Source organism: Candoia aspera, chromosome 1 (genome assembly GCF_035149785.1).
Source record: "Candoia aspera isolate rCanAsp1 chromosome 1, rCanAsp1.hap2, whole genome shotgun sequence".
Classification (NCBI taxonomy): domain Eukaryota; kingdom Metazoa; phylum Chordata; class Lepidosauria; order Squamata; family Boidae; genus Candoia; species Candoia aspera.
The window spans coordinates 146,074,326-146,099,853 of record NC_086153.1 but is presented as its reverse complement, the minus strand read 5'-3'; the positions used below and the strand labels follow the sequence as shown (position 1 = coordinate 146,099,853).

At 39.0% G+C, this 25,528-nt stretch overlaps 1 protein-coding gene across 1 annotated transcript in view; it reads left to right on the top strand.

Moving 5' to 3' along the window:
- LDAH (lipid droplet associated hydrolase) overlaps window positions 1-25,528 on the top strand; it is a 554,138-nt gene that overhangs the window by 75,962 nt on the left and 452,648 nt on the right. The window contains exons 5-6 of the mRNA XM_063315097.1: window positions 2,076-2,316; window positions 22,178-22,260. Of these exons, the coding sequence (XP_063171167.1) occupies window positions 2,076-2,316; window positions 22,178-22,260 (324 nt within the window). The remainder of the gene's footprint in view (window positions 1-2,075; window positions 2,317-22,177; window positions 22,261-25,528) is intronic.

The window sequence follows — 25,528 nt, the reverse complement described above, 5'->3', positions numbered from 1 at the left end:
ATAGGAATATTGGGGATAGCTTTGATGGTGTGGTCAGTGAGCTAGAGCCAGACATCCTAGTGAGAGTGAGGTTGAATGGGCCTTAAGAAGCATTGCTAATAAGAAGGCAGCAGGAGATGATGGCATCCCAGCTGAACTGTTCAAAATCTTACAAGATGATGCTGTCAAGGTAATGCATGCTATATGCCAGCAAATTTGGAAAACACAGGAATGGCCATCAGATTGGAAAAAATCAACTTATATCCCCATACCAAAAAAGGGAAACACTAAAGAACGTTCAAACTATTGAACAGTGGCAATCATTTCACATGCCAGTAAGGTAATGCTCAAGATCCTGCAAGGTAGACTTCAGCAATTCATGGAGCGAGAATTGCCAGATGCACAAGCTGGATTTAGAAAAGGCAGAGGAACTAGGGACCAAATTGCCAATATCCGATGGATAATGGAAAAAGCCAGGGAGTTTCAGAAAAACATCTATTTCTGTTTTATTGACTATTCTAAAGCCTTTGACTGTGTGGACCATAACAAATTGTGGCAAGTCCTTAGTGGTATGAGGATACCAAGTCATCTTGTATGCCTCCTGAAGAATCTGTATAACGACCAGGTAGCGACAGTAAGAACAGACCACGGAACAACGGACTGGTTTAAGATTGGGAAAGGAGTACGGCAGGGCTGTATACTCTCACCCTACCTATTCAACTTGTACGCAGTACACATTATGCGACATGCTGGGCTTGAGGAATCCAAGGCTGGGGTTAAAATTGCTGGAAGAAACATTAACAATCTCAGATATGCAGATGATACCACTTTGATGGCTGAAAGCGAAGAGGAACTGAGGAGCCTTATGATGAAGGTGAAAGAAGAAAGTGCAAATGCTGGCTTGCAGCTAAACCTGAAAAAAACCAAGATTATGGCAACCAGCTTGATTGATAACTGGCAAATAGAGGGAGAAAATGTAGAAGCAGTGAAAGACTTTGTATTTCTAGGTGCGAAGATTACTGCAGATGCTGACTGCAGTCAGGAAATCAGAAGACGCTTAATCCTTGGGAGAAGAGCAATGACAAATCTTGATAAAATAGTTAAGAGCAGAGACATCACACTGACAACAAAGGCCCGCATAGTTAAAGCAATGGTGTTCCCCATAGTAACATATGGCTGCGAGAGCTGGACCATAAGGAAGGCTGAGAGAAGGAAGATAGACGCTTTTGAACTGTGGTGTTGGAGGAAAATTCTGAGAGTGCCTTGGACTGCAGGAAGATCAAACCAGTCCATCCTCCAGGAAATAAAGCCAGACTGCTCCCTTGAGGGAATGATACTAAAGGCAAAACTGAAATACTCTGGCCGCATAATGAGAAGACAGGACACCCTGGAGAAGATGCTGATGCTAGGGAGAGTGGAGGGCAAAAGGAAGAGGGGCCGACCAAGGGCAAGGTGGATGGATGATATTCTAGAGGTGACGGACTCGTCCCAGTGGGAGCTGGGGGTGTTGACGACCGACAGGAAGCTCTGGCGTGGGCTGGTCCATGAAGTCATGAAGAGTTGGAGGCGACTAAACGAATAAACAACAAACTGAATTCAGTGGTGTTTTCTCCTAACTAAGGATATGTAGGATTCATAAGCATCAGTTCATTTTAGATCAGCCTCTCTCAACCTTTTGACCCTGCAGGAACCCTTGAAATATTTTTTCAGGCCTCGGGGACCCCCTGCACATTCAGGCTCCAATATAGGCCAGAAGTTAGAATATTATTACATTCATTTCATGGGTATGCTTGTACAGATGCATTCACAGTGTTCTTAAACTAAAAATAAAGAACGAATCTTACCTCTTTAGTGCGAAGTTGCCAGAATTTGAAATAATTTTTTAAATAAATTGTGATCTCCCAGGGAACCCCTAGTGACCTCTTGCAGAACTCTAGGTACCACGGAACCCTGGCTGAGAAACCCTGTTTTAGAGGAGTTACGCAGTGTAGAAAAGGGAGAACTGCTCCAATAATCCTTGTGTCGCAGGTAAAGTTTTCTCTGTTCCATGCCTTGTTCAGTCCTTTCCTTTCCTTTCCTTTTTCGTGGCATTTCAGATTCTCCGCATCATCCTGCTCTTCCCTACCATAGAACGCATGGCGCAGTCCCCACAAGGCAAGCTCCTGACTCCCGTGCTCTGCCAGCTCCGTTATATTCTGTACATGCCTGCGTACTTGCTGACCCTTTTACCTGAAAAAGCCAAGAGCTTCCTGGTGCGCTGTGCTTTGCGTGGGCAAAGGTTGAGCGATGAAGCTTCAGTAAGAACATCGGTAGACATGATGAACATGGATTGTATTGGTGAGTGGAACTGACACATGAGACTTGCTCTTGCTTCTGAATGGTCTTGCCTAAGATGCTGTTTTGATGGATCAGTCCTTGTAAATGGCAACTGTCGTTTAAAAAATGGTTTTTGAATGTATTCTGGTAAAAATTTGGGGGATATATTTTGAAAGGTTTTAGTGGCAGCAGTAAATGGGTCTCTTGGGTTTCAAGCAGTATGGAAATAAGCCAAAATAAAAATGTTGCTTTTTTTCTCCAACAAAAATGGGGGGAAAAAAAGTTGCTGTTTGTTTGTTTATTTATTCAACTTGTTTATACCACCAATTATTGAAGCCTCTTGGCGGTTTATAATGTATGAAATGATCTGCGGTATTTGGGGCTTGTACAGTTCTTACAGCCTGTAAGCCTGAGATGTACAACTTTTCCCCATTTATCTGAAGTATTTCTTGAAATGTATCTCTCCTCTCATTATATATGCGTATCTCTGTGAGCTACACTGGAAGGTTATTCTCTGCAAACCACAGCCGTTCTCTGTCCCACCTTCCATATTGTTGCAAAGTGTCCCTGTCCCTATAGAGCAAGTTTAGAGGGAGCAGTGGTTGAGGTTTGGGAAAAAGTGGAATGGAATCGGCGAAAAGCGTGTCTTTCTCAATTCTGCTGATAAAAACCTCTTCTAAATCAGAGCCTTCCATCATTGGCAGGGAATTAATCAGAAGTGCAACTCGGAACATTTACAAAAGCAAACGAACATCTCCAAACACAAACAGTTTTTTAGGTGTATTACATATTTCCTTGATAATGCTTACTTTCCCATTCTGTTTTAAAATCTCAAAACTTTTTGTGCCTTTTTTATAACCCTAGACCCACCCCTCCATCACACTGCTGTATTTCAGAGGTGCAATTCCTGAAAATTGATGGTGCTGTTCCCACAGTTCTGGAGTGAAAACATATGATAATTAAGTGATAAGCCTTAAAATAATGCTTAACTTGAACCATCTCCTTCAAAAGGTGAGATTGGCCCCATCACTCCTGGCCTTTCGGCGGAGTCTGAAGACCTGGTTCTGCCGCCTTGCTTGGGGTGGAGAGGGGAATAGATCTACATGGGGCTGGTTGCTATAGACTACTCCTCCCACACTTGGACTGTTTTAGATGCTTCACCGCTTGGATTTTTTATTCTTTATTTTTTATTTCTATTTATAGTATTTTTTTACTGTATTTTACTTTTTGTATTATTGTGATGGTTTTAATTGATTGTTGTAAACCGCCCAGAGGCCTCCGACGGGAGGAGATGGGCAGGGATAAATTAGATAAATAAATAAAATAAAAGACCAGAAAAAATTGGGAAATCCCATTCCTTCCATACTAGAATGTAACTATGACTATTTTGCATCTTCATTCAACCCATCTGGGTGGCTTCTGAAGAATTCTTCAAAGAAGTTGAGAAATTTGTTATGAATAGGTTCTTTAGCCAGGCAGAAACTCCCAACATATTAGCAGATGAGATATCTAATTATATGTGTCTAATACATATGTAATTATATGTATTCTACTAAACTGCAGAATAAAGATTCTGGGCAGCCAGGTCTGCATGGATATAATCTGTGGTTGACAAGAAATATTGAGAACAAAATGGAGGCAAACAGGTTTGTTCCATGTCATCTTTATAGATGAAGGGAATGAGTAGGAGATGTTTCATCTTACATTCTGGTAACATCATTCTTTTGGATAATATGGTATCATTTTTTTAAGCATTACAATTTTGAAGCTTAGCATGGTGGGACCGTTATGTTTGTCCTTTGACAACTGAATGGGACACTGCCAGGCTCCTCTCTGGAAGGAAGCACCGGAAACATAGATCATGCAATACAGTGAATGAGCTCTTGGGGATTTGATCCTCTGGCAGCTTCCAATTTTTTTTTTATGTAATTAAACCCTATTGAGAGTGACTGGTTTTATTTGGCTGGACTTTACTAGCAGCCTTTAAATAAAATTAAGTATTCATTGATTTCAATGAGTCGCCTTCCTTGGAAATGAATCATTGTGGTTGACTGAGTTCAAAGGAAATGCCCACAAACATTAAGACTGTGAGAGAAAAAGGGTTTTATATAGTAACAAACTCCCAGGCTTCCTGTATAGGTAAGTAATCTAGGAAGTGGCATGTCCTGTACCATCTGCTTCAGATTAGTAGTAACTGACAATATCTTGGTCAGCAATCTTTGCTATTTTAACTTGGCTTTACCATTCTGTGAATGTGCAGTGAAATGAAATAGGAACAAACATTATATCCCCTTGCCCTTCAATAACCCATTAGGTACGGTTCAGAAATGTTCAGCAAATGAATTTATTCCTCATTTCCAGGAAGTCTGTGTTAACTAACTCATTAGAAGTGTGTGTGCATGTATGTGTTACCTTTGGCATTAGTGTCTGTCTCATTGCTGTAATTGCAATAAAATCCATGATGAAGGTAAAGAGAAGGTAAAAGTTTCCTTTAAAATGATGTGTTTCCTAGAACAAGCTAACCTGCCAGGGACTTGTTACCACGTCCGGACCTTACTCACAACAATATGTTTTCTCTCCTCTAAAAAGGAAATGAGATTTAGAAAACCTAATTATAACAAGACTAAGTGCCCAGCCCGGCTTCCATCAGACTCCAAAAGTAAAACACCATTTAGAAGGAGTGTGGCCTCAAGCAAAGTCTTGGTTATGTTGTTGTTAATGGGAGAGTTTCAGTAGAATAAAACGTAGGCTTCAAGGAAGTCTCAGCAACTAGAAAAGGAAGCATGGTGGTCCATATTATATCATTCAGTATTCAGCAGAAGACATTAAAATGGCTTTTGTGGACTCTATTTGTTGGTAATAAATAAATGAGCTGAATCAGTAGCAATATAGCTTCTTAGGATTTTCTCAGCACTTAAGGAATTTGTTTGGCTAGTCAATTTCTTTATTCAATTTTTACATTTTCAAAACTTATCAGGTAGATACTGTTCTCTAATGTTACCCTGTTACACTGTGTGTGCAATATGTAGAAATCGACACCGATATTAAAAGAGTTCCTAGCAATGGGTATTCAGATAGGGCATTCTACTGCTTTGCTCTCAAGTAATTGGGAACACTCCCTCAGAAGTGGCATTTAGCTGCCTCTCTGCTTTCAGGAAAGGACTGTTTTAACCCCTTCTTTTCTTTTCTTTTTTCACATTGTTAACTAAGTGCCTTATGGGTGGAAAAATAGCTATACACTGAGATAATAAATAACGAATATACGTTGAAATTGGATGTGTATCTTATGGTTAATAATAAATCACAGTAATATATTATCATTTTTATTAATTCTAATGATGATAGCACCTGCTTTAGAGAGTAGTGGCTTTATAATGGTTCAGGCAGCAAATCTGAGGGCCACTAAATTTTTCAATTCAATCATATTTGTTCAGTCAATGACCAGCAAAGTTTAAAAGGAGAAAAACAAAGTAAAACAAAGAAATACAATAATATACGACCAACTAATAAAATATATCACATAATAATATAGCATTCACTCTGCTATTGCTATATTAATACATTTGTTACCTGGGTGGTGTGAGCCTAAAACATTAGTAAGTATAAAATAAAAGTAAAAATATATATCCCCTAACAATTTATTAATTAAGATATTTCAATTTAAAAGTAATTTTTAAAACAAGGGAATTACTTCTTTAGATGGTTTTGTCTTATTTTCATTGCGGCAACAAAAAATTTGGCTACTGCACATGTAATGTATGGTTTTAGAACCTGAAGAAGATGGTTCACGTCAAAATTATCTGGATTCCCAGGGAATTTATCTACTAGGGGCAAAATGTAGATTGACCTGATATCCCTATAAAATTTACAGTGTAGCGGTACATGTGAGATGGTTTCAACTTCCTCTTCACCACATGGGCAGGTACACTCAGCTATAGGGATTTTATTATACCTGCCTTGAAGTAGTGCAGATGGAACAATGTTGAATCTAGCTTTGAAGAATGCAATTCTCAGCTTAGGTTATATTATTATGTGATATATTTTATTAGTTGGTAGTATATTATTGTATTTCTTTGTTTTACTTTGTTTTTCTCCTTTTAAACTTTGCTGGTCATTGACCGAATAAATATGATTGAGGGCCACTAAAGAGTAGTAAAGTGCCACTTAATTGGTTCATTGATTAATTAGATGATTGATATTACCCTGGAAAGGAAACACCATAATCATGGGTATTTCATAGCAGATATGATATAATATGAGAATGTTAGAGGAATCTAGAGCATAGAAAACAGCAATAAAGCATATTTCTTTATAAAAGCTAATTCTTAACTTAGAACCCTTGACTTAGTCTTGGTTTTGTGCTTTTGCCTACTAAGAACTTCACTAGTAATATTGTTTACCTCTGTTCAAAGACCAGTGTTTTAATGCATAAGCAAAAGAGAAAAGAAAAAAATGTTTTCCTTTGAAAGTAAGTTCAGATCTGATGCTCTTACATTGCTAACTGTAGCTTTCCTTCTCATTTTCAGATACCATTTTAATTCTTTTCTCCATAGAGGTTTGCAAACTCAGGTCCTTTGTGAAATGCTTCCTATAGTGCATTGAGTCTAGTTCTGGGGTAGATAACCAACTTTCCATAATTGTTGAAGAACAGGGGTACACCTTCATACTATTTGGAAGCAGAAAGCCATTAAAAAGCATCACCCTAAAATAGATTTAATATGGGTAAAAACAGAAGAAAAACATGTTTGAGTTTCTCCCAACACCAGCATGAAGATGGAAAATACCATGGGCCTGTTATAGCCCTACCTCCTTGGTATCGTCGTCCTGCCTGTTTTGGTGCCCACCTCTTCTCAGGATGTGATTCCCCTACAACTAAGAAATTGCCATTCCCTACCCAACTGAAAGGGGGAAATCTTAGCAAATATCAGGAACCTACAGTGGCGTCTACTGTTTTTAACAACAGCAGCAGAATCCTTAATGTCCCCGCAATGGTGATGGTTAGAGAGCAAAAAAAACAGAAGAAGATGAAATAGGTAGCTACCTCAGAATAGCTCTACACTTTCATCCACTTGGTGTTACATCTTATTAATCCCTGAAGGTTTTCCTTTTGAAAAATAATAGTACTCACCAGCTTCCAAACGGAAGACTTGTCTTCCTCCGTTGATTAAGCATATTAAACTTCTAGCAAATGAAGTGGCACCAAAAAAGAAAAAGGGAGTGAAATAAGTTTTCTTTATTTTGCGGCATATATTACAAATGCAGTGCTTTCGGGGGCTTTGTTTTTCTGACTTTTCAAAATTTACTGTCTGAAAAATATTTTCCATTGAGCATGTAAATAGCGGATTTAAGGTGAGGGCAGACGGGTCTGTATCTATAGAGCACAGGATTTATTACCCACTAGCTTGACTGGCAAACTTCCTCCATTTGTTTCTGTAAAATTTCCACAAAAGTACAGACATTACATAATGGGCAAACACTGCAAGCCTTTTTGAGAGAGGCAGGCTTCTGGGTCAAAGGTTAACGTCTGGATGACAGCGAAGATACAGATAAGCACAGTAAGCCCCCAAACCCCCTCCTTGCATGCAGTCGTTCCTTGCAATCTTAAATCTGTGGCTTCTCTTGAGGAATTTCCTTGTTTTTTTAAATCTGTTTACTGACCAGAAGAGTACTGAAGACAGTTTATTTTACGATACTTGGCAATGGTGGAAGGGATTGAAAAAAAAAGTTCTTATCTTGGGAAACAGCATTTGAAATTGTTATTAAAAATGAAGTGGAAAACAATTTTCTTCCTATTTTATATCAAAATGAACATAACTGGATACAAACCATATTTAATAGTTGGCAACCAGATGGATGGATAGTGGATAATGAACAGGAAGGAGGGACTAAGACCTTTATCTTTTTCTTTTTTTGTTTTCTCCTCTCCCCCTCCCTGCCTTTTCACTTTCATTGAGCAAGCTTGAGAATCAATTTATCGGTGGACTAGAGAAGTTAGAAAGCCTGAATACACACAGCAACTTTCGTCAGGCTTTAAAGCCAGGAACTATGCAAAGGTTAAATAATTTCTTTGATTCGTTACATGGAATGAATGGATGGGGCAAATAAATGGCACACAGAAAGCTGTTCCTGGCACCAGGGTAAAAAATATCCTATGTTTAGGCAGGAGTCAGGACTTGTAGTTATATTTTTGGATTGATTATGTGCCATCGAGTCATTGTTGACTCTTAGCAACCACATGGATAGGTTTTCTCCATGATATAGTTATATCGTTTTGAGCTAAGTTATGCTTAATATTAGAAGTACTGTAGGAGATACAATAACTGCTTGAAATGTATTGAATTGTAAATCATTACAGATTAAAGGTAGACCTTGCTTAATGACTGCCCTGTTTAGCAACTGTTCAAAATTACAAGAGCACTGAAAAAGTAACTTTACGACCAGTCCTTGAATTTACGACCATTACAGCGTTCTGCAGTCATGTGATCGCCATTTGCGCACTTCACAAGCAGCTTCTGACAAGCAGAGTCACTGGAGAAGCCGGAAGTAAAATAATAAATCGCAGTCATATGAAGTCTCGCTTAATGACCCATGGTGATTCACTTAACGATCACAGCGGAAATGAAGTCATAAGCCCATTGCAGTCATGTGAAGTTTTGCTTAGCGACTGCATCACTTAGCGATGGAGTCGCCGGTCCCAGTTGTGATCACTAAGCGAGGACTACCTATATAGTGGCATTTTAAGACCTCTGGATGAAAAGATTTGTGAAAAGATTGAATGGTAAAGTGGGCTCAGATGCCACAACTGTATTTTTCACAAAAACATTCCATGCCTGAGCACTTGAGTTAAATATGGCTATAGAAAACTTTGAGGATTAAAAAAAAATTACCACAGAGATTGAAAATTATGTATAAAATAGAAAGAGAAGAAATATGTAGAAATCATCACAGTCACTAAAATGTTGGAGGGGAGGGAGAAACCCCTTTTCATTTATATGCACATAAATTATTAGCTTATTTGCAGTACACAGATTAAAGCTGTTCCTCCCTCCTAGTTTGACCCTTGGAAGCCCTGGGCTGAAATAGCATCTGCCAAATACATTTGGGAAACATGTCAGAAACCTTGAAGTACAGTGTAGATGATATTAAGCCGATTAATCAGTGATTGGTCTGCCCGTGAACCAGGTCATTCTTATGTTCCTAATATATAGTTGGCCTAGCTTGATGGGCAAATGTGCATTAAAATATGCAGTGAAGATGTGGTAAGGTAGTTGAATGAGTGATTCATCAATTTTATGTAGATGGGCCCATACCGATATGCCATTTGAATGGTATAAATTGGTGCTTTTATATTTCAGATGCCAGTAACTCTGGCTAGAATGAAACAATCTTGGGTGTGATATGTATCATTTCTAGTTCTAGTTTTTTCAACATTGTCAGCATCCAAGCAAAATTTTCAGTTCACCTATCATTTTTAAGTTGACATTTATGTGAACTATTTCTGATCATTCTTTTTTTTTTCAAAGATCAGATAAAAAAACCCATAATCCTACAGTGGCACTACCATTGGTACCATTATTGATTAGTTAAATCAACAACAATAGTGTTTTTTAAAAATTACAATTTGAAGATCATACTTAAAATCTGTCTATCTTTTCTTTCATGCACACATTAACTCAACTCTTCTTGCAAAATTATCCAGCGGTTTTTGTGTTAGCATTATTCATAATCCAGTATATTCCTCTGTGTGGTTTATGCACAGATCTGTCATGCATCATCTTAACTTTCTGCTAACTTCATGCATATCACAGAAGCTTGTTTCTATGAAAAGTTGTTAAGTCATTTTGGAGACATTAGGAGATCACAGAGGGAAACTGGACCATGGAGTCAGAGTTAATTAAAGATTCCATATTATGAAATGCAAATAACTTGATCCTTAAGTCAGAGTTTTTAATTTGAAATACGTTCTGCTGATTCCTATCAGACCCAACTCTGAAGACTCTGTATTAAGATCACAGATTAGTGACATTTTCGTTTCCTTATCTCTCCCTGAATTACAAGCGCTTTATAAGATTCATTCCAGGTTCATGGTTTCGAATCCAGTTACAGTCTGCATCCCACTGCAAGCAAAGTACTGTATAGAATTACAGGTAGTCCTTAATGATCATTTGTTCAGCGACCATTCAAAGTTAAAATGGCACAAAATGGTAGTTAACAACCGGTCCTTGAAGTTACGGCCGTTGCAATGCACCCAGGGTCACGTGATCAAAATTGGGGCACTTGGCAGCCCACCTGCATTTACAACTGCAGAGTGCACTTCAACTCCCCCCACCTGCCTGTCTCCCTATCTAGGGTTGTTAAGTGAGGACCACCTGTAGTTGACTGGCAGCTCATATTACAGTGCCATGACTTGTTGTTGTTCAGTCATTAAGTCGTGTCTGACTCTTCGTGACCCCATGGACCTTAGCACGCCAGGCCTTCCTGTCCTCCACTGTCTGCCAGAGTTTAATTCACGTTCATTGCATCGGTGATGCTCTCTAACCATCTCATCCTCTGCCGTCACCTTCTCCTTTTGCCTTCAGTCTTTCCCAGCATCAGGGTTTTCTCCAGTGAGTCTTCTCTTCACATTAGGCGGCCAAAGTATTTGAGCTTCAGCTTCAGTATCTGTCCTTCCAGTGAACAGTCAGGGTTGATTTCCTGTAGGATTGCCTGATTTGACCTTCTTGCAGTCCAAGGGACTCTTATGAGTCTTCTCCAGCACCACAGTTCAAAAGCATCAGTTCTTTGGCACTCAGCCTTCCTTATGGTCCAACTCTCACAGCCATACATTACTACTGGGAAAACCATAGCTTTGATTATTTGGACCTTTGTCGGCAAGGTGATGTCTCTGCTTTTTAATATGCTGTCTAGGTTTGCCATAGCTTTCCTCCCAAGGAGCAGGTGTCTTTTAATTTCATGACAAGTAGTCTTGCACAAAAATGTGAGCTCTAAAAATTTTTTCTGAACATGCAATTTCTTCATCATCATCATCTCACTTTACCATAATGGTAGAAGCAGGTACAGAAATGTCTGTATTATTTTGTCATTATGTTTTCCATGCAAATATCCTGTGTGCAATTTTAAAATACTGCACTACAGTATATTTATCTGTCCTCCAAGCCACACCTAAACTAAGAGAGAAAATATATAAGCATACATAGTCATCTTCTCAAAGCCATGTGTCCAGGGCTATACATTAGATTGCCTAAATGAAAACAAAGTTACCCTCTCTCGGCAGAGTCCCAATCCCCATCCCTCAAAGTATTGCTTGAATGCTTGGGCGCATGCAAAGTTGTTGCAGTGCCCATTTGTAACTGAGGTAAGAAATTATATTCTGTAATACATATTTTCAAAGAACGTTTCCTTACCTCTGGAAACACATTATATTTTATCACCTGCCTTCCAGGAAAGAAGACCAAGGAATAATGACCCTCACTATTTTCACATTTCCTCTGCTACTGTTTGTTTTCCTGTGCGATGCCTGACTAAAATGTTTGCTTAATGTTGTCTGAGGACTTACCTTCCTAAGACAGTCCTTAATTGTGGTTTAAAGGAACTCTATCTGCTTTGTTCCTCTTTCTGAAAATGAACTAAAGTTTTCCCTATTTAAGGATGGGATGCTCATACTAATTTAGTGAAGAGAAACAAATGGCTTTTAAAGGATTTATTATGTTTACAGACCTAGTCATTTGTCAGAGTGACCCTCATTTATAACTTACCCTCTTTCCAAATGAATGAAAGAAAGGATGGGTGGGTAGGGATTTAACAAGTTGCTTTATTGCTCGTAAGAACTTTGATTTCTCTACAGATGCTCTGAGTGAGAAAAGGAAAGAAGTTCTTGTTTCAGTTTGGCTTCCATAATTATGTGGTTTTTAAAAAAAAAAAAACAAATTAAAAGCTGTCAGTTTTATTTCCATCATAAATATTACTCATGAAACCTGAATGCTTTGATAGTGAAACTGTTCATAACTTCCAAGAAACACGGAGCATAGTTTGGGAGTTTCTAACATCCTTCCTGAGGTTGTCATTTGAAGGAGAGCTCACTTGGAGTGACTCACCCAGTGTACCATTAAAAGATGGAAAGGAAAGAGAGGTGAGAAGAAGATACTGAAAATAATTTGATATACATATAAAAAAACATGCTGCCAAACAAGTCACAGTAGGTGGGATTAACCTGACCACATCTAGCAAAGAAGCTGTCAGAGTAGTATTAGGGCATTGGGCGACTGATGTGTGTTCAGATCATTTCTTTGCCACAATCACTACAACACTGTAAAAGTGGCTGCTTTTTTAACAGTGTAGCACATCTGTAATCAACAAGATGCCTGAATTAATAGGCTTCTGTTTTCAAAAGTCAGCTCCTGAGCTCCTCAGTAGTAAAACTAAAGAATAATAGGATGATTCACCAAGAGAATGTTAATCCTTAAAGAAACATGCACTGATTTGAACTTTTCTGCATTTTGAAGACCTACTGGATAGCTACCTAATCATAAAATCAGTGGTAGCATAATTCTACATTCAAAGCTTTATTCACCCAAATTAGCTTTAAGAGTTGCCCTACAAGTCAGTGTTAAAGTAGAACAAGCAGCTTATCCAGAATGCTGAAGCATCAGAATTAGAAATGTTTCAATAAGACCCTATTTACCATTGTTGCTGTCTTGCTGTAACAAAAGTAGGTTAAAATTTCAATTTTGGTACCTGTATTTAGTAGGAAGACAATGGAAAGGAAAGGAATACTGATCTTGTCTCAAGTCATCAAGCCACAGTAGGACACTGACTGCATCGTTGGTAAACAATAAACTCTTAACAGCCAAAGGACTTGGATTAGGGTTTTGTAAAGCTCAAATGAGGTATACGACTACTGTCAGTCTGAGTTTTCTACAAGTCACAAAAAATACAACAGCCAAGCTGGATCAGACGAAGGGCCCATTTAGACCAGCATTCAGGATAGCCAGGTACTTAAGAAAAGCTAGCTCATGAGAAGGGCAAGAGTGTAATAGTGCCTTCTGTTCATGTTCCTCAGCAGCTAGAATCAGGAGGCATGCTAGATCTGATATTGGGAGTAATATATGCTAGTGACCGTCTCCAGGGTCAAAAGGTTGAGAGAGGCTGGGATAGATTATAGAAAGAAGAGAGTTATGTTGTAACCATAGAGTAAGAGGTAAATTTATAATTGCACTGATAACCAATGTAAAGAAGCTCGGAAGCTATTTCTTTGCATCTTCTTTCTTCTCTGTTTTTCTTTTACTTTTTTTCCTATCTTGCACTTTTAGCTTTCTCTTTGATTTCTTTCTTTTTCTTTTGTCTTCTTACTTTATATTAGTTTGTATTAGTTTTTATCTTCCTTTTAAAAAATATTTTATAAAAAAATTGAGGGTGGATAATAATGAAATTGATATCCTTGTGACTTTTGATATAGCATTATTTGCCAAAGACCCAGGAAACTGTTTTACCAGTGAAAGGTTGGAGACATTTTGCAATATACTGTGTCAGTTTATAGGTGGATGATTCAGCACTGCTGAAATTGGGGCACAGATTAGGGGGGTTGATTTGGGAAGACAGTATAGTATGTCTGGCTTGGATGACGAAGGTAGAACAGTCCACTATTAGCTTTTGGAATATGTTGTGGTTTGATAATATAACATGTTTGTTCCTCAGGCTTAGCAACAGAGTCCTTTGGTATTTTTCTGCATAAATTAGGATGCAGTCAGTTTAGTTTTTTGTTGCAGTTGTAATCTGTCAGCCCTTTGAGGTAGTCCAGACAAGAAGCACAAACCATAAGTACTGACACTAGCTTTATTGTAAGGCTACAGTAACAGAATCTTGCAAATCTGAAAGCACTTCTCCCCTCCTCTCCTCTTTCCAGAGAGGGCATGTTACGGACCCCGTCGGTGAGGGAATTTCACCTGGCAGGGTCCAAGAAGCGGGCCTTCTCTGTGGTGGCCCCGCCCTATGGAACATCTTGCCCCCGGAGGTGAGGCAGGCCCCTTCACTCCTGACCTTCCAGAAGGCCCTGAAGACCTGGTTCTGCAGTCTCGCCTGGGGTGGGAAAGTGAATAACCATTCTTGGGGGTGGCTCGCACCCTAGAGGCCCTCCCACCAGCCTGGATTTTACATTTCTCTTGGATTTTATTTATTTATTGTGTTTTATTATAATTGTTTTATGTGATTTTAATGTTTATGTTTTATGTGGGATTTTATTGTAAACCGCCCAGAGTCCCTCTTCTGGGGGAGATGGGCGGTGGCTAAATTTGAGAAATAAATAAATAAATAAATAAATAAAACTAGGGATGGTCCCTCCTGAGATGCTTCCTGCGCCCCTTTTCCTTCTGTGGGCTGAGATACCTTTATATGATGGTTATCTAGCTTGTGGCTCTTCTTCCTGTCTCCCAAGGTCATATCCACAGACCATTATATAATCTAACCCATCCAATGAAACTGTAAAATTATCATTGCTTTGAAAAGCTAGCAGCATGGCTCCTGAAGTAATCAACAAATATTCATTGTTTCTCATGGCATCTTTTGAAGGTAGATGTGAGAGAAAGCCCTGTTTGTGGAAAACACACTTGACAGAAAGGATTCTGGCCTTCCCACATGCTAGGTTTCTGAATGCAGAAAGATTTAAGCATATGTGGTTTTCCCCTCTCTTCAGTGTTATAAAGCATTTAAAGATTCAATTTCTTCCATCTGTAGCTTCAGAGAGAGAGCTGTTTATTTACTAGTCCTGCACAGACCCAACTATACAACTTGAGCAACAGCTTGCCACAAGAACAAGAAAGTTGCCTGGAGAGCAAATAATCCAGTTGGTTCAAATTCAGCCAAACCATACATTGAAAGTATAGTTGTGCCATGAGGTAATTATGACCAGCCAACTTCTGTTCAAGGGTCTCATGCCACATTAGCCAGATTATTGCATCCTTATTCAAGCTACCTGTTGTTCCAGTTCTTGGTAATGTGAGCTACATCTCAGTTCCTTGTGTTAATTTATCTGAATCTAATTTAGCTGAACATTTGTTAAATTATACCCAAATGAATCTACCTTCTTCCGGTTGCTAGCTCCTACATCTTCCACTACTTCAGAAGAAAGCAGAAAGGGGAGAAGAAGGACATTTTTACTCTTGCCTTGAGTTTTGAGAAGTCTGCTGTTTTTCTTTGCAGTATACATAATGGTAACTGGGACATTTTTCTCCTAGGAAGCTGTCAGTTACATTACTGCCATAATTTAATTTGCTTTTATTGAATCTCCACTTATATCTGTTCTTCTACATCATAACAAGTAGTTTACAATAACTTCAGAAAAGTCATCTGGACAGAACTGATACTCAATGATACAATAAAAGAGCTATTTCCCAAATATATCTCCCCTGTTTTGGCCTCACAGGAGTAGCCATAGTCTTGCAAAAAGTTATTGTGTAATCCCAGGGTTTCGCAGAGGATGATTTTGATTTTGATAATTAAGATAGAAACTGCATGTCTCTGAAGTTGAATTAGAAAAGACATAAGACTGGGGCTAACTTTGTAATCCTCTTAGTTGGAAAAGACACTTAGTTGTATATAATTCCTTTTTTACAGAATTTTGCTAAATGTCTCTATATATGTGTATGTGTGTGTATATATATGTATATATATTCATAATCTTCAGGTTACTGCATTATTCTGGTTACTGGTGGGGAATGGCGAACTGAGCTGCTGTGCCCACGGGCTTAGCGGGAGGAGTTGACAATGCGGTAACTTTTTCCAGGCTCAGGCAGATTCTCCTGAAGCCCAGAAATGTTTTCCGGATAAAGGAAAACACCTGGGATCATCCCATCTGTCTTCTGGACAGCTGCTTGCAGCCAGAAGATCACAAACAGCATTTCGCTTTCGACTGGTAAGAGCTAGCTGGGAGGCGGGGACATCATCACTTTCCAAGCCACACGGTAGCCTTAAAGGGACACTAAGACCAGCCACCCCATTTCTAGATCACCCAATTTGTATTTTTTTTTAAGTATACTGTATGTACCCCAAGAGAGGCTTTCTACAGCAAGGAGAAGCTGGCTCTCTTGGTGCTTATTATTATTTTTGGGATTACTTCTTAAAAAAAAATTTTTTTTAAGTTTTGGATTTCGTTCTCCTTCCAAATATATTCCAAGTATTGAGAGTAAACAATTGTCTTCCTGTTATTATTTTTGTATTAAATTTGAAGATAATAACATTTTCCTACATGTTGAATCAGCTGATTTGAACCTTCAGCTTTCTGTTTTCACTTTCCCTTGGGAATTGTCTGCTTATCTCACTTTCACTTGTGTAAATACATTTCGGAACTTTTTCATATCCTCGATTTTCGCTGGTTAAGCTCCTAGGGAGCGCCATAATATACTGCATGATACATGGAGGATTTTAAACAGATTTTTTTCTGACTTCCACCAAAATTTTAAACAGTTTTCTTCTGACTTTTACCAAGCTTTTATGCAAGATATTCAGGACATCGTGGAAAACGTGAGATTTAAAATGTGCCATCAGGTTGGGGATGTGGTGGACGAAATTGAGGAATTCAACAGCAATAGAAATGTTTCTTCTAAGAGTGAGCTTGGGATTTTTATTGAGATGCTGGATGGAGATCGGACAGTGGACTTGGAGGAATTTAAGGGAGAGAGAGATCTGCAAGCCATGAGTGAGACTGACTTTCTGGTGGAATGCCATGAAAAGAACCTTTGAGGAGGGCAGTCGGGCTGTTTGATTCTTTTAAGAGAAAAGCTTTGTGCATATTGTGGGGATATGTAAATGCTCTGGTTTATTTTGAAGTGGGATAAGGGTTAAAGAATGTCTATCTGGTTTGCTTTAAGGGTTTGATTGATGTCATTTGCTTTTAAAGATTTGGATTAAGATTATTAAGGTTAAAAATGTGTTTATTTGGATGGTTTTAAGGATTTGATTTAAGGTAATTGTTTTGAGTTGTCTTTGTTTTTTGAGTTTATTAAGATTAGGATTATTAAAACAGTTGTATTATCAAGTATAATAGACAATCTACATGGTTTTTAATTTGATTCTTATTTTAGTAGACAGAAATGTATAGAATAGTGGTAGGAAGGGAATAATTAAATATGTGCTACCTTTTGGAGGGGAGAAAGATGTTTAGGAGGTTTAGATGAATTTTTTTATATATATATATATAAGGGGGAGAAGTAACTGTACTTAGTGATTTTTATTATGTGCCAAAGTGGAATGATTTATAGAAATAATGTGAGTTTGGTTTAATATAAAGTAAGAGATTGATTATGGAAATTTTTGTATATCCTTGCTGTTTAAAGTTGGAAGCCACATCTTTTTGTAAATTTGAAAAAAAAATCTCATGTGTTTTTGCACCTTGTTAGTTCTTTTTTCCTTCTTTGTAGTTTTTTTTTGGGGGGGGGGGTTGTAGTTTTTACTCTTCTCTTGAAACTTAATAAAATTCATTAAAAAAAAAAAGATTACTGCATTATTCTATTCCTGTGGCTTCAGTTTGTGTCTGTGTTACAGTGTCTTGTTTACTGTTGGTGCTTTGGCAAATTGGAGGTGTTTTTCTTGGTCCTGGACCTTGGTTGTATGGATTATTGTCTGATTGTTCTATTGCTGTTTGGTTTTAATCATTCATGTTCTTCACATTGCTGTGCGACCATATAAATTGTCTAGATAGATAGATAGTCAGTCAGTCACAAAAGGTCCCAGTTCTTATTTAACAACTGGATATGGCTTGTTTCTTCATTTACAGTTCTGTTTTCAACATGGTGGTGCTTTGGGTAGAGCAGGAGTTAGTAAGAGGAGTGGTGTTAAACATCCCCTAACTCGGGGCTTATATCCACTTTTATATTTAACTGAGTTAAGGCTGTCATACCGAACTTTCCTATATTCCTAAATTAGTTTGACAGCATTTGTTTGTTTGTTTTTAGTTAACTGAGAAGTTTCTAACTTTCAGCGTACACGGCCGCAAGCACATTATGACCGTTCAACTCCTAATGCAAGTTTTTAGTGGAACTTATACAGTAAGGCAGGTGGGACGCGGTGGCGCTGCGGGTTAAACCGCTGAGCTGTTGATCGGAAGGTCGGCGGTTCGAAACCGCGCGGCGGGGTGAGCTCCCGTTGCTCGTCCCAGCTTCTGCACACCAAGCAGTTCGAAAACATGCAAATGTGAGTAGATTAATTGGTACCGCTTCGGCGGGAAGGTAACGGCGTTCCGTGAGTCATACTGGCCACATGACCCGGAAGTGTCTATGACAACGCCGGCTCCAAGGCTTTGAAACGGAGATGAGCACCGCCCCCTAGAGTCGGACACGACTGGACTTTACGTCAAGGGAAACCTTTACCTTTTTATACAGTAAGGCAATTTTTTCTACTCCAAGCCAGTTGGCATTTGGAGTTTGCAGTAATCAAACAAAAACTTAAGAGCTTCCAGGGAATCGCATGGGCGCTGCGGCTGAGATAACAGTGGACTGGTCAAGCTGGTTCAGATTATAGATTAAACTGCTGGATGAATCCCTCTGTAGATGGAATGGAGTTTACCACTTCTCCCAGAGGAAGAGAAATAGCAATTGCTGCTTGCACCAATGTAGGCATACAGAAAAATATCTGTTGGCAGACTTTAACTTTTTTTCATAGGTTGCAATCCTTGAGGACATGAATTGACATATAATAGATGCTTTGTTTGCCCTTCAAATAATAATGTGAGTTGAAGAAAGACAGAAAAACCATTCCATTAATGTATTTAATTCTAAGCAGGGCTGGGAAACATATGTCCACCATATCTTGTTGAACTAAACTCCCAGCAGGACTTCCAATAGTGAGGAATGAAGTGATCTGTAGTTCAGTGACATCTTAATAGTCAAAGATTCCATACTTTATTGTAGAGGCACATTAAAAAAATAAAATACTAAGCATTTTACTGCTACTTGATATTCTCCAAATGTTGCTTGAGATGGTGGGAGTTAATCAAGCAAAACCCAAACACACTAAGACTGTTGCAGATTATTGTTTCAAAGCACAGTTCATCTTTTGTTTAGTCGTACATTGTTTTGTTTCCTTGCCATAATACGACTATATGAATGGTTTTGAACTTCAGCGCTGTACGCGCAGGTATTTTTGTCTGGCAATTGGCGGTTGACTGAATCAATGTCAGATAGTTCTAAAGACTGAAAGAAGCTTGATTGATTTTGATCATTAAGCTCTGTAAAGGGGGTACTATTAATTTAGCTGGTGAGGATATTAAGCACTGGTTGTGACATGTTAGGTTAAAGAGCTACCAGTGATATAAAGCCCTCTTTTCTTTTCTTGGTCCTTGATTCTAAGTCCCTTCAGGGTTGCACCATCATAAATAAATCAAGCATGTTTGGGCACAGTTAGCAGCCTCTGTTTAGCAAAGGCACATGACTAAAAGGACACCAATACTTAATCATCCCTGATGGGGAAAGGGCAGGGAGGGAGGGACGGACGGACCATCTCACCCTCCACATCAAAAAGAAGGGCCATTCATAGGATTAGAGAGTGCAATTTTCTCTATACCTAAGTGCATTAGAGCTGACTTGGAACAAAGAAAAATCTTCTGATTTCTAGTCTTTCTCTGTTGTCTCCTCTACTGTCCAGAACAATAGCATCTTCGTAGGCATTCTCCATTTGAAATGGCAGGGTGAGTTGCCTGGCTCATTGTTCTCTTCCACTTGGTTAATTACAACAACAACAATAGAGCTGTTATTGCAGATCCTGACCTTCACAACACTCCTTCAGCCATTGTGTTTTCAGATAGTTCTAACAGCATGCAAGGTTGTCTCAGGACTTTCTCCTGCCATTGCTGCATTGGTGGTGGGTGTGAGCTGGGTGGGTTGGAGTTGCTAGTGTTGCTGGCACTTGGGATTTTAGTTATTCCTGTAAACAAGTGTTTCTCAACCTTAGCAACTTTTAAGATGTGTGGACTTCAACTCCCAGAATTCCCCAGCCAGCTTTCCATCTTAAAGTTGCCAAGGTTGAGAAACACTGCTCTAAACGAAAGATCTGTGTTCTAAGTTGCTTTGAATTCTTTTGTAAAGCAGTGCAGACTATAACTTTTTAATTTAAAAAAAAGGTTGTGCAGCTTTCAGATTTAGAACGAACTAGTATGCTTTATTAGACTAAGGGAATAGTCTTAAACTGTAGGCCTCTGCTTTTCCTACTTTGGGTCCTTTGTTTTTATGTACAGCTTTTGGATTGTAATTGTTTGAAGCTACTTTTGCATATGGCATATGGAAAGCAATCACAGTAATTTTGATATCCACCTCTGTTGTTTCTTCTACCTCAATGTCATTTGTTTCCACTTCCTTAAAGTGCTGCAGGAATTTGCCCCATTTAATGTTTTGAGGTCATTGGTAGAGAGCAGTCCAATTGTTATTTCCTTTTTCTCTGCCTGTTGAGAGAAGTCTATGCCTCTGCTTTACCATCTTTCACTAGTTATTATTTTCAAGCAAAAGGTTGCTCAGAGGAAACATCCATTAGAACTCGTAAATGTTCTGCAGCAAGAGTTGGCTCTTGCTAGTTTACATGGAAGCCAAACATAAAAAATGCTCAAGTCATGTAATTTTGTGCAATTAACTTTTTTAATAAATATTTTAATTAAGAATTACATATCTGTTGTGTATCAAAAGAATTCATGATTTTTAAAAAAACAACAACATTAAAATGTTTTTAAAACATACTGAGGAGTATAATAGAAACTAGTGGGCTTGTCTTAATTACCTAGGTCCTTTCATGTCTCAGGTTAAGAGGTATTATATAGGAAAATGGTGGGAACCGGTAGAAAACAGCTGGTGAGCAATAGGGGCAGGATTAAACCTAATACCCTTGGGCCTGAATTGGAGGGAGTCTAGGTCAGGCCTAACTCAAACTAAGTTTGAGTTCCTCAAGCTGGATTTTATTTTGAGTTTCCCCAGATTGTAATTTCACCCTCACCTCTTAAAATGATGATGTCCCCTTTAAGTGGTGCATATCAGCTTAATCCTGATAGCTAAAGAGAGAGTTTTCTCATATTTTGAAAAGGTATTTCATTTGGATTTTGACAGCGCTCTATAATTGTAGAGTAGGTATGAAAACCATCTTTTGAAGTAACTTTATAGTTCAAATATGGGTTTCTGGATGGTGGCCTCCATGGTTTTTAGCTATAAAGGAGTCAGGGAACAATTAGGGTCCTAACCAAACCATGGAGGATACTTTAGCTCAAAACCATGACTTGTCAGTGGCAAAGCAAGAAACCCCAAATCAGTCTCTGACCTGCCAGCCACAGGATGAAATGCACATGGCCAACAAACACCCATTGAACTCTGCACGTGCACAGTTTTTTCCCCTTTAAAACTTCTATTAGAATCTGCTCTTGTAGTACACTCCCCTATAGCTTTTATTCATTGATGACTTCCTCCCCGTCCCCATCCCACCTTTGAGGGAAGACCCTGTGGATCTTCAGGAAAACAATGAAGACCTGGTTTTCCCCCAGACACTGGGGCCAGGATGTTGATAGAGCTGGAATTGGGGGGGAGGGGGGATAGGGGTGGACGGAAGTGAGTTTTGTCAGGGCCTCAACACTGTTTATAGTCTTAGAGGGTCATTTTATTGTATTATTATTTTGTGCACTGCCCAGAGTTCCTTCTGGTAGATGGGCAGCTATGTAAGTTGGATAAATAAATAAATAAATAGGTGCATAGTTAGCTAGATCATTGTTAATAAGTGATGGACTGTCTGCCAATTGGAGACTTTTTTGTGAAACTGGGAGAATAGTCCCTCAAGCAGTCAGAATTTGAAGACTGTAGCCAAAATAGCTTCTCGTATAAGTTCTGTTTTCTAATTTGTGTGCCTGTGTGTCTTATTTCTGCAGCAAATATCATGTACCTGGGAAGTCAAGAAATGAGGAAGGTCATAGAACGAGACAATTCTACAATAAAGCAGCATTTAAAGAAGGTAGACTTTTATTCTTTACACTTTCCATTGGATACTAGGACTGTTCAACACTTCAGATTCCATTCCAAACCAGGGGTACAAATGTAGCATCTACTTGTCAGTTTTTAAACCATCCATGTCTTTTCCTGGGGTTATGTGACAGCTGCAGAGGGCAGCCATGTGATTATGGAAAAGATGCAGCAGCTTTAAAGAGTTGCAAAGAGGTGCTATATTTGGGCTTCCACATGCTCTGAAGCCACTTTTCTGAATTATTTCCAGCCTTATTTCTTACCCATTTCCAAGTATTTTGGTAGCATGTTTTTTCAAATCCAAACAATTTCACTTGGCTCTGATTCCACGTTTAGGTAGCTTTGGGTCTATTTGAAAGATTCTGTGTACCTCCTCTCATCTTGAAATACTTTAAGGTGAGCTATAACAAGAGTATTTTAAAATAAAAACAACAAAATATCCCAAATACCTGTCACCATCAAAAGAGAGCCACTACATATTTAGACATTATATGTTTATTAATTTATCTATTTATTTACTTGTATCATTTGTATACTGCTTATTAATTTTAAAAATCCTATAGACTCATTACAGTCAAAAATATAAAATATGAGGCACATACCTGAAACAGTTAAAATAGTTTCAAGATCAAATCAAAACAAACAAGAAAGGAGATACTGTATTTTATTTGAAGGCATATCTTCTCTGGATGGGTCCTCCTCTGAAGATAAGCATGCACCTCTAGATGTACTATGTGCTTTCTGTTGAGGTTTTCCTACTAACAGATTAAGCTGCTATTATACCTAATCATTTGGCCTGGTGAAGGGGTTGTATTTGATTGTCTCCTCTCTCGTGCTTCATGCAAAATAGCCTGGGGGGAGGAAACCTGCCCGGACTTGTTTCTTACTTCCTTTTTTTTTTCTCTGCCGGCAATGTAGCCAAACAAGGCTTGCTCCAGGGGAGCTAAGTCCTTTAAATGTTTTGCTTTTGTTTTTGCTTTCTGTAAATAAATTATTTTTATAGAAATGCTTGGTGTGTGACTTTTTTGACCTCTCCTGGGCTAAAGGCTTTCCCAGCATTTGCCAACACTTTCTCTGAACCCAAAACCAGGAGCTAGGAAGACGCAGGTCCTGGCTTAGAATCCCATAAGGTAGAAGACCTTTCACTGTGGATATCTGCAGGATGGAGCAGATGACATCATGTGTGTCAGAGGGGTTGTCATTCATGTCATGATGCAATTGATGCAAATTACATAATTCACATCATTTATGTGGAGGTGCAGTGGCATATATCATGTCATGGTGGCTTCAACCAAATGTCTATACTTCTCACCTAAATTGGAAGAAAAGACCAAATTCTAGGGAACAGAGGAGATTGAGAATTCAGACTCAGGGATGCAGATGTGACTAACCTGTAGGTAAAGCTTCCTCAGTTGTAAGTTTTGACTTGTTCCTTTTTAATAGCCTAATGGCTAATAATGGGAGCCTGGATGGAGTTTTATGAGTTCTGGCTTTACAAGCTTTTAGTTTGTAACAGACAAGGTTGGAAATAATGTCTCTATACCTTGCCATGCTTCTGACTTTCTTAATTCATTCAGCCTCTGGCTCTTGACCTCCACCCTGACTTTGGTCCTTGTCTTTTGGATAATAGACTCTGTTTGATGCCTTAACTTTATTTGACCTCTTTGTATGGACCTTAGTATGGCATCTGACTCTGTTTTTCTGTTGCCTGTGAATTATTAGGTTCTGCACTCCTGACATTGCTAACAGCTTGTTTACTCCATTGCGTAGCCAGGAACTTAAATATTTAAAAGAATCAGCTCCTATACTATGTTATCCATAAATAAGATAATTAGGCTGGAGAAGGGTGATCCAGCCTACTGCAGAAGGCGTGCTTTATTTATTCAGTCAGTCAGTCAGTCAATTTGTATTGATATTTTATTTGTTAATTTGTTCAGTTTGTATTTATATAATTTTCCAGGTGTCAGCAAGGGATAAACATTGATGGACCTTAAGAGGGAGCCAAAGATTTTAGTCCTTCAGTCCCTGTTCCTACTGTCTCAAAAGAGGGAATTGTCGGTATTATTTTTCCAGGGAATCTTAACTGTAAGAGAAATGTCCATACATTGGGAATAAAGGACTTCTGACCTACTATGTATTGCTAAATACAACTCCCTGCAGTCCCAGCCAGTATGGCCAGTGGTAAGAAATGGTGGGAGCTCTTGTTCAGGAACTTCTGTATGGCTACAAATTCTCCATCCATCACATAGGGAATTTTTTTGGAGATATGCAGAGTTAAAAGCCAAGAAGGGGTCTCATATTCGATCCAGCACTTTGAATTGGACCTGGAAGCTGCAGAACAGGCTGGATCTAGCTAAAAAAAGGGAACCCTGTAGTAAGTTGATGTTCTGGGGACTTTTTTGCACTGCAGTCTTCAGTTGCTTGTCTTCCATGAGTGAATCAGGTGGAAATGAAGCCAAGTTGAGAAATGCTTTCTTTAATTCTGGCCATAGCGATGCTCAGTTGTTCTCCGAAAATCACAGTTATCATGGCCCCAATTAGTGGATTACCCTCTTTTCCACTCCCACCTTGGCCAGGAAAGCAGGCACCAATGGCTTTCTGTTCTGTGGGCATGTCTTCTGAGGACTGGAGGGAAGAAAACAACAGTTCTTCCAGTCTCTTGGGTTAGAAGGAGAAACATGGCAGAACTCTTCACCCAATTAAAAATTTAAAAGGGTGTGGGGGAGGGTAATGTCCAACGTTTCAGGACGAGCAGCCCAGGATGAAGTTGCCATCAGAGACAAAGAGCAGGGAGGGAGGGATTTTTGGAGGATACCCATCAGAGCATACAGCAGCCAGCCAGAATGGAGGTGTTTGCCTAAGGGGGAATGAAACACAGACTGGGCTGCCTGCTTGCACCAGCAGACGGGGGGAAACCCAATTCCTTATGAGGAGCCAGAAAACTTAGGGGGAGGTTGCTTCCCCAGCAGGCTCGGGGCGGATTGAGGATGGTTTCATCTCTTCCAACCCTCTTTGAACAGTAGTTTTTCTTGTACTGGGGCAAGGAGGACATGCTGATCAGCCCTGGTTTACCTTGAAATGCTTAGAGCATTTCAGTTTTGTTGGAGATCAGCAATTAGTTGTTGATTAAAGTAGCATATGAGTTACAGTGTGGCATCTTTCTACCTGGGTCTAAACTGTTATAATGGAGCTGAATAAAGAGGCCTGCCTTCCAACAAGTAAAGGCTCTATTCATCTAATGATGTAGCTACTACTATCAT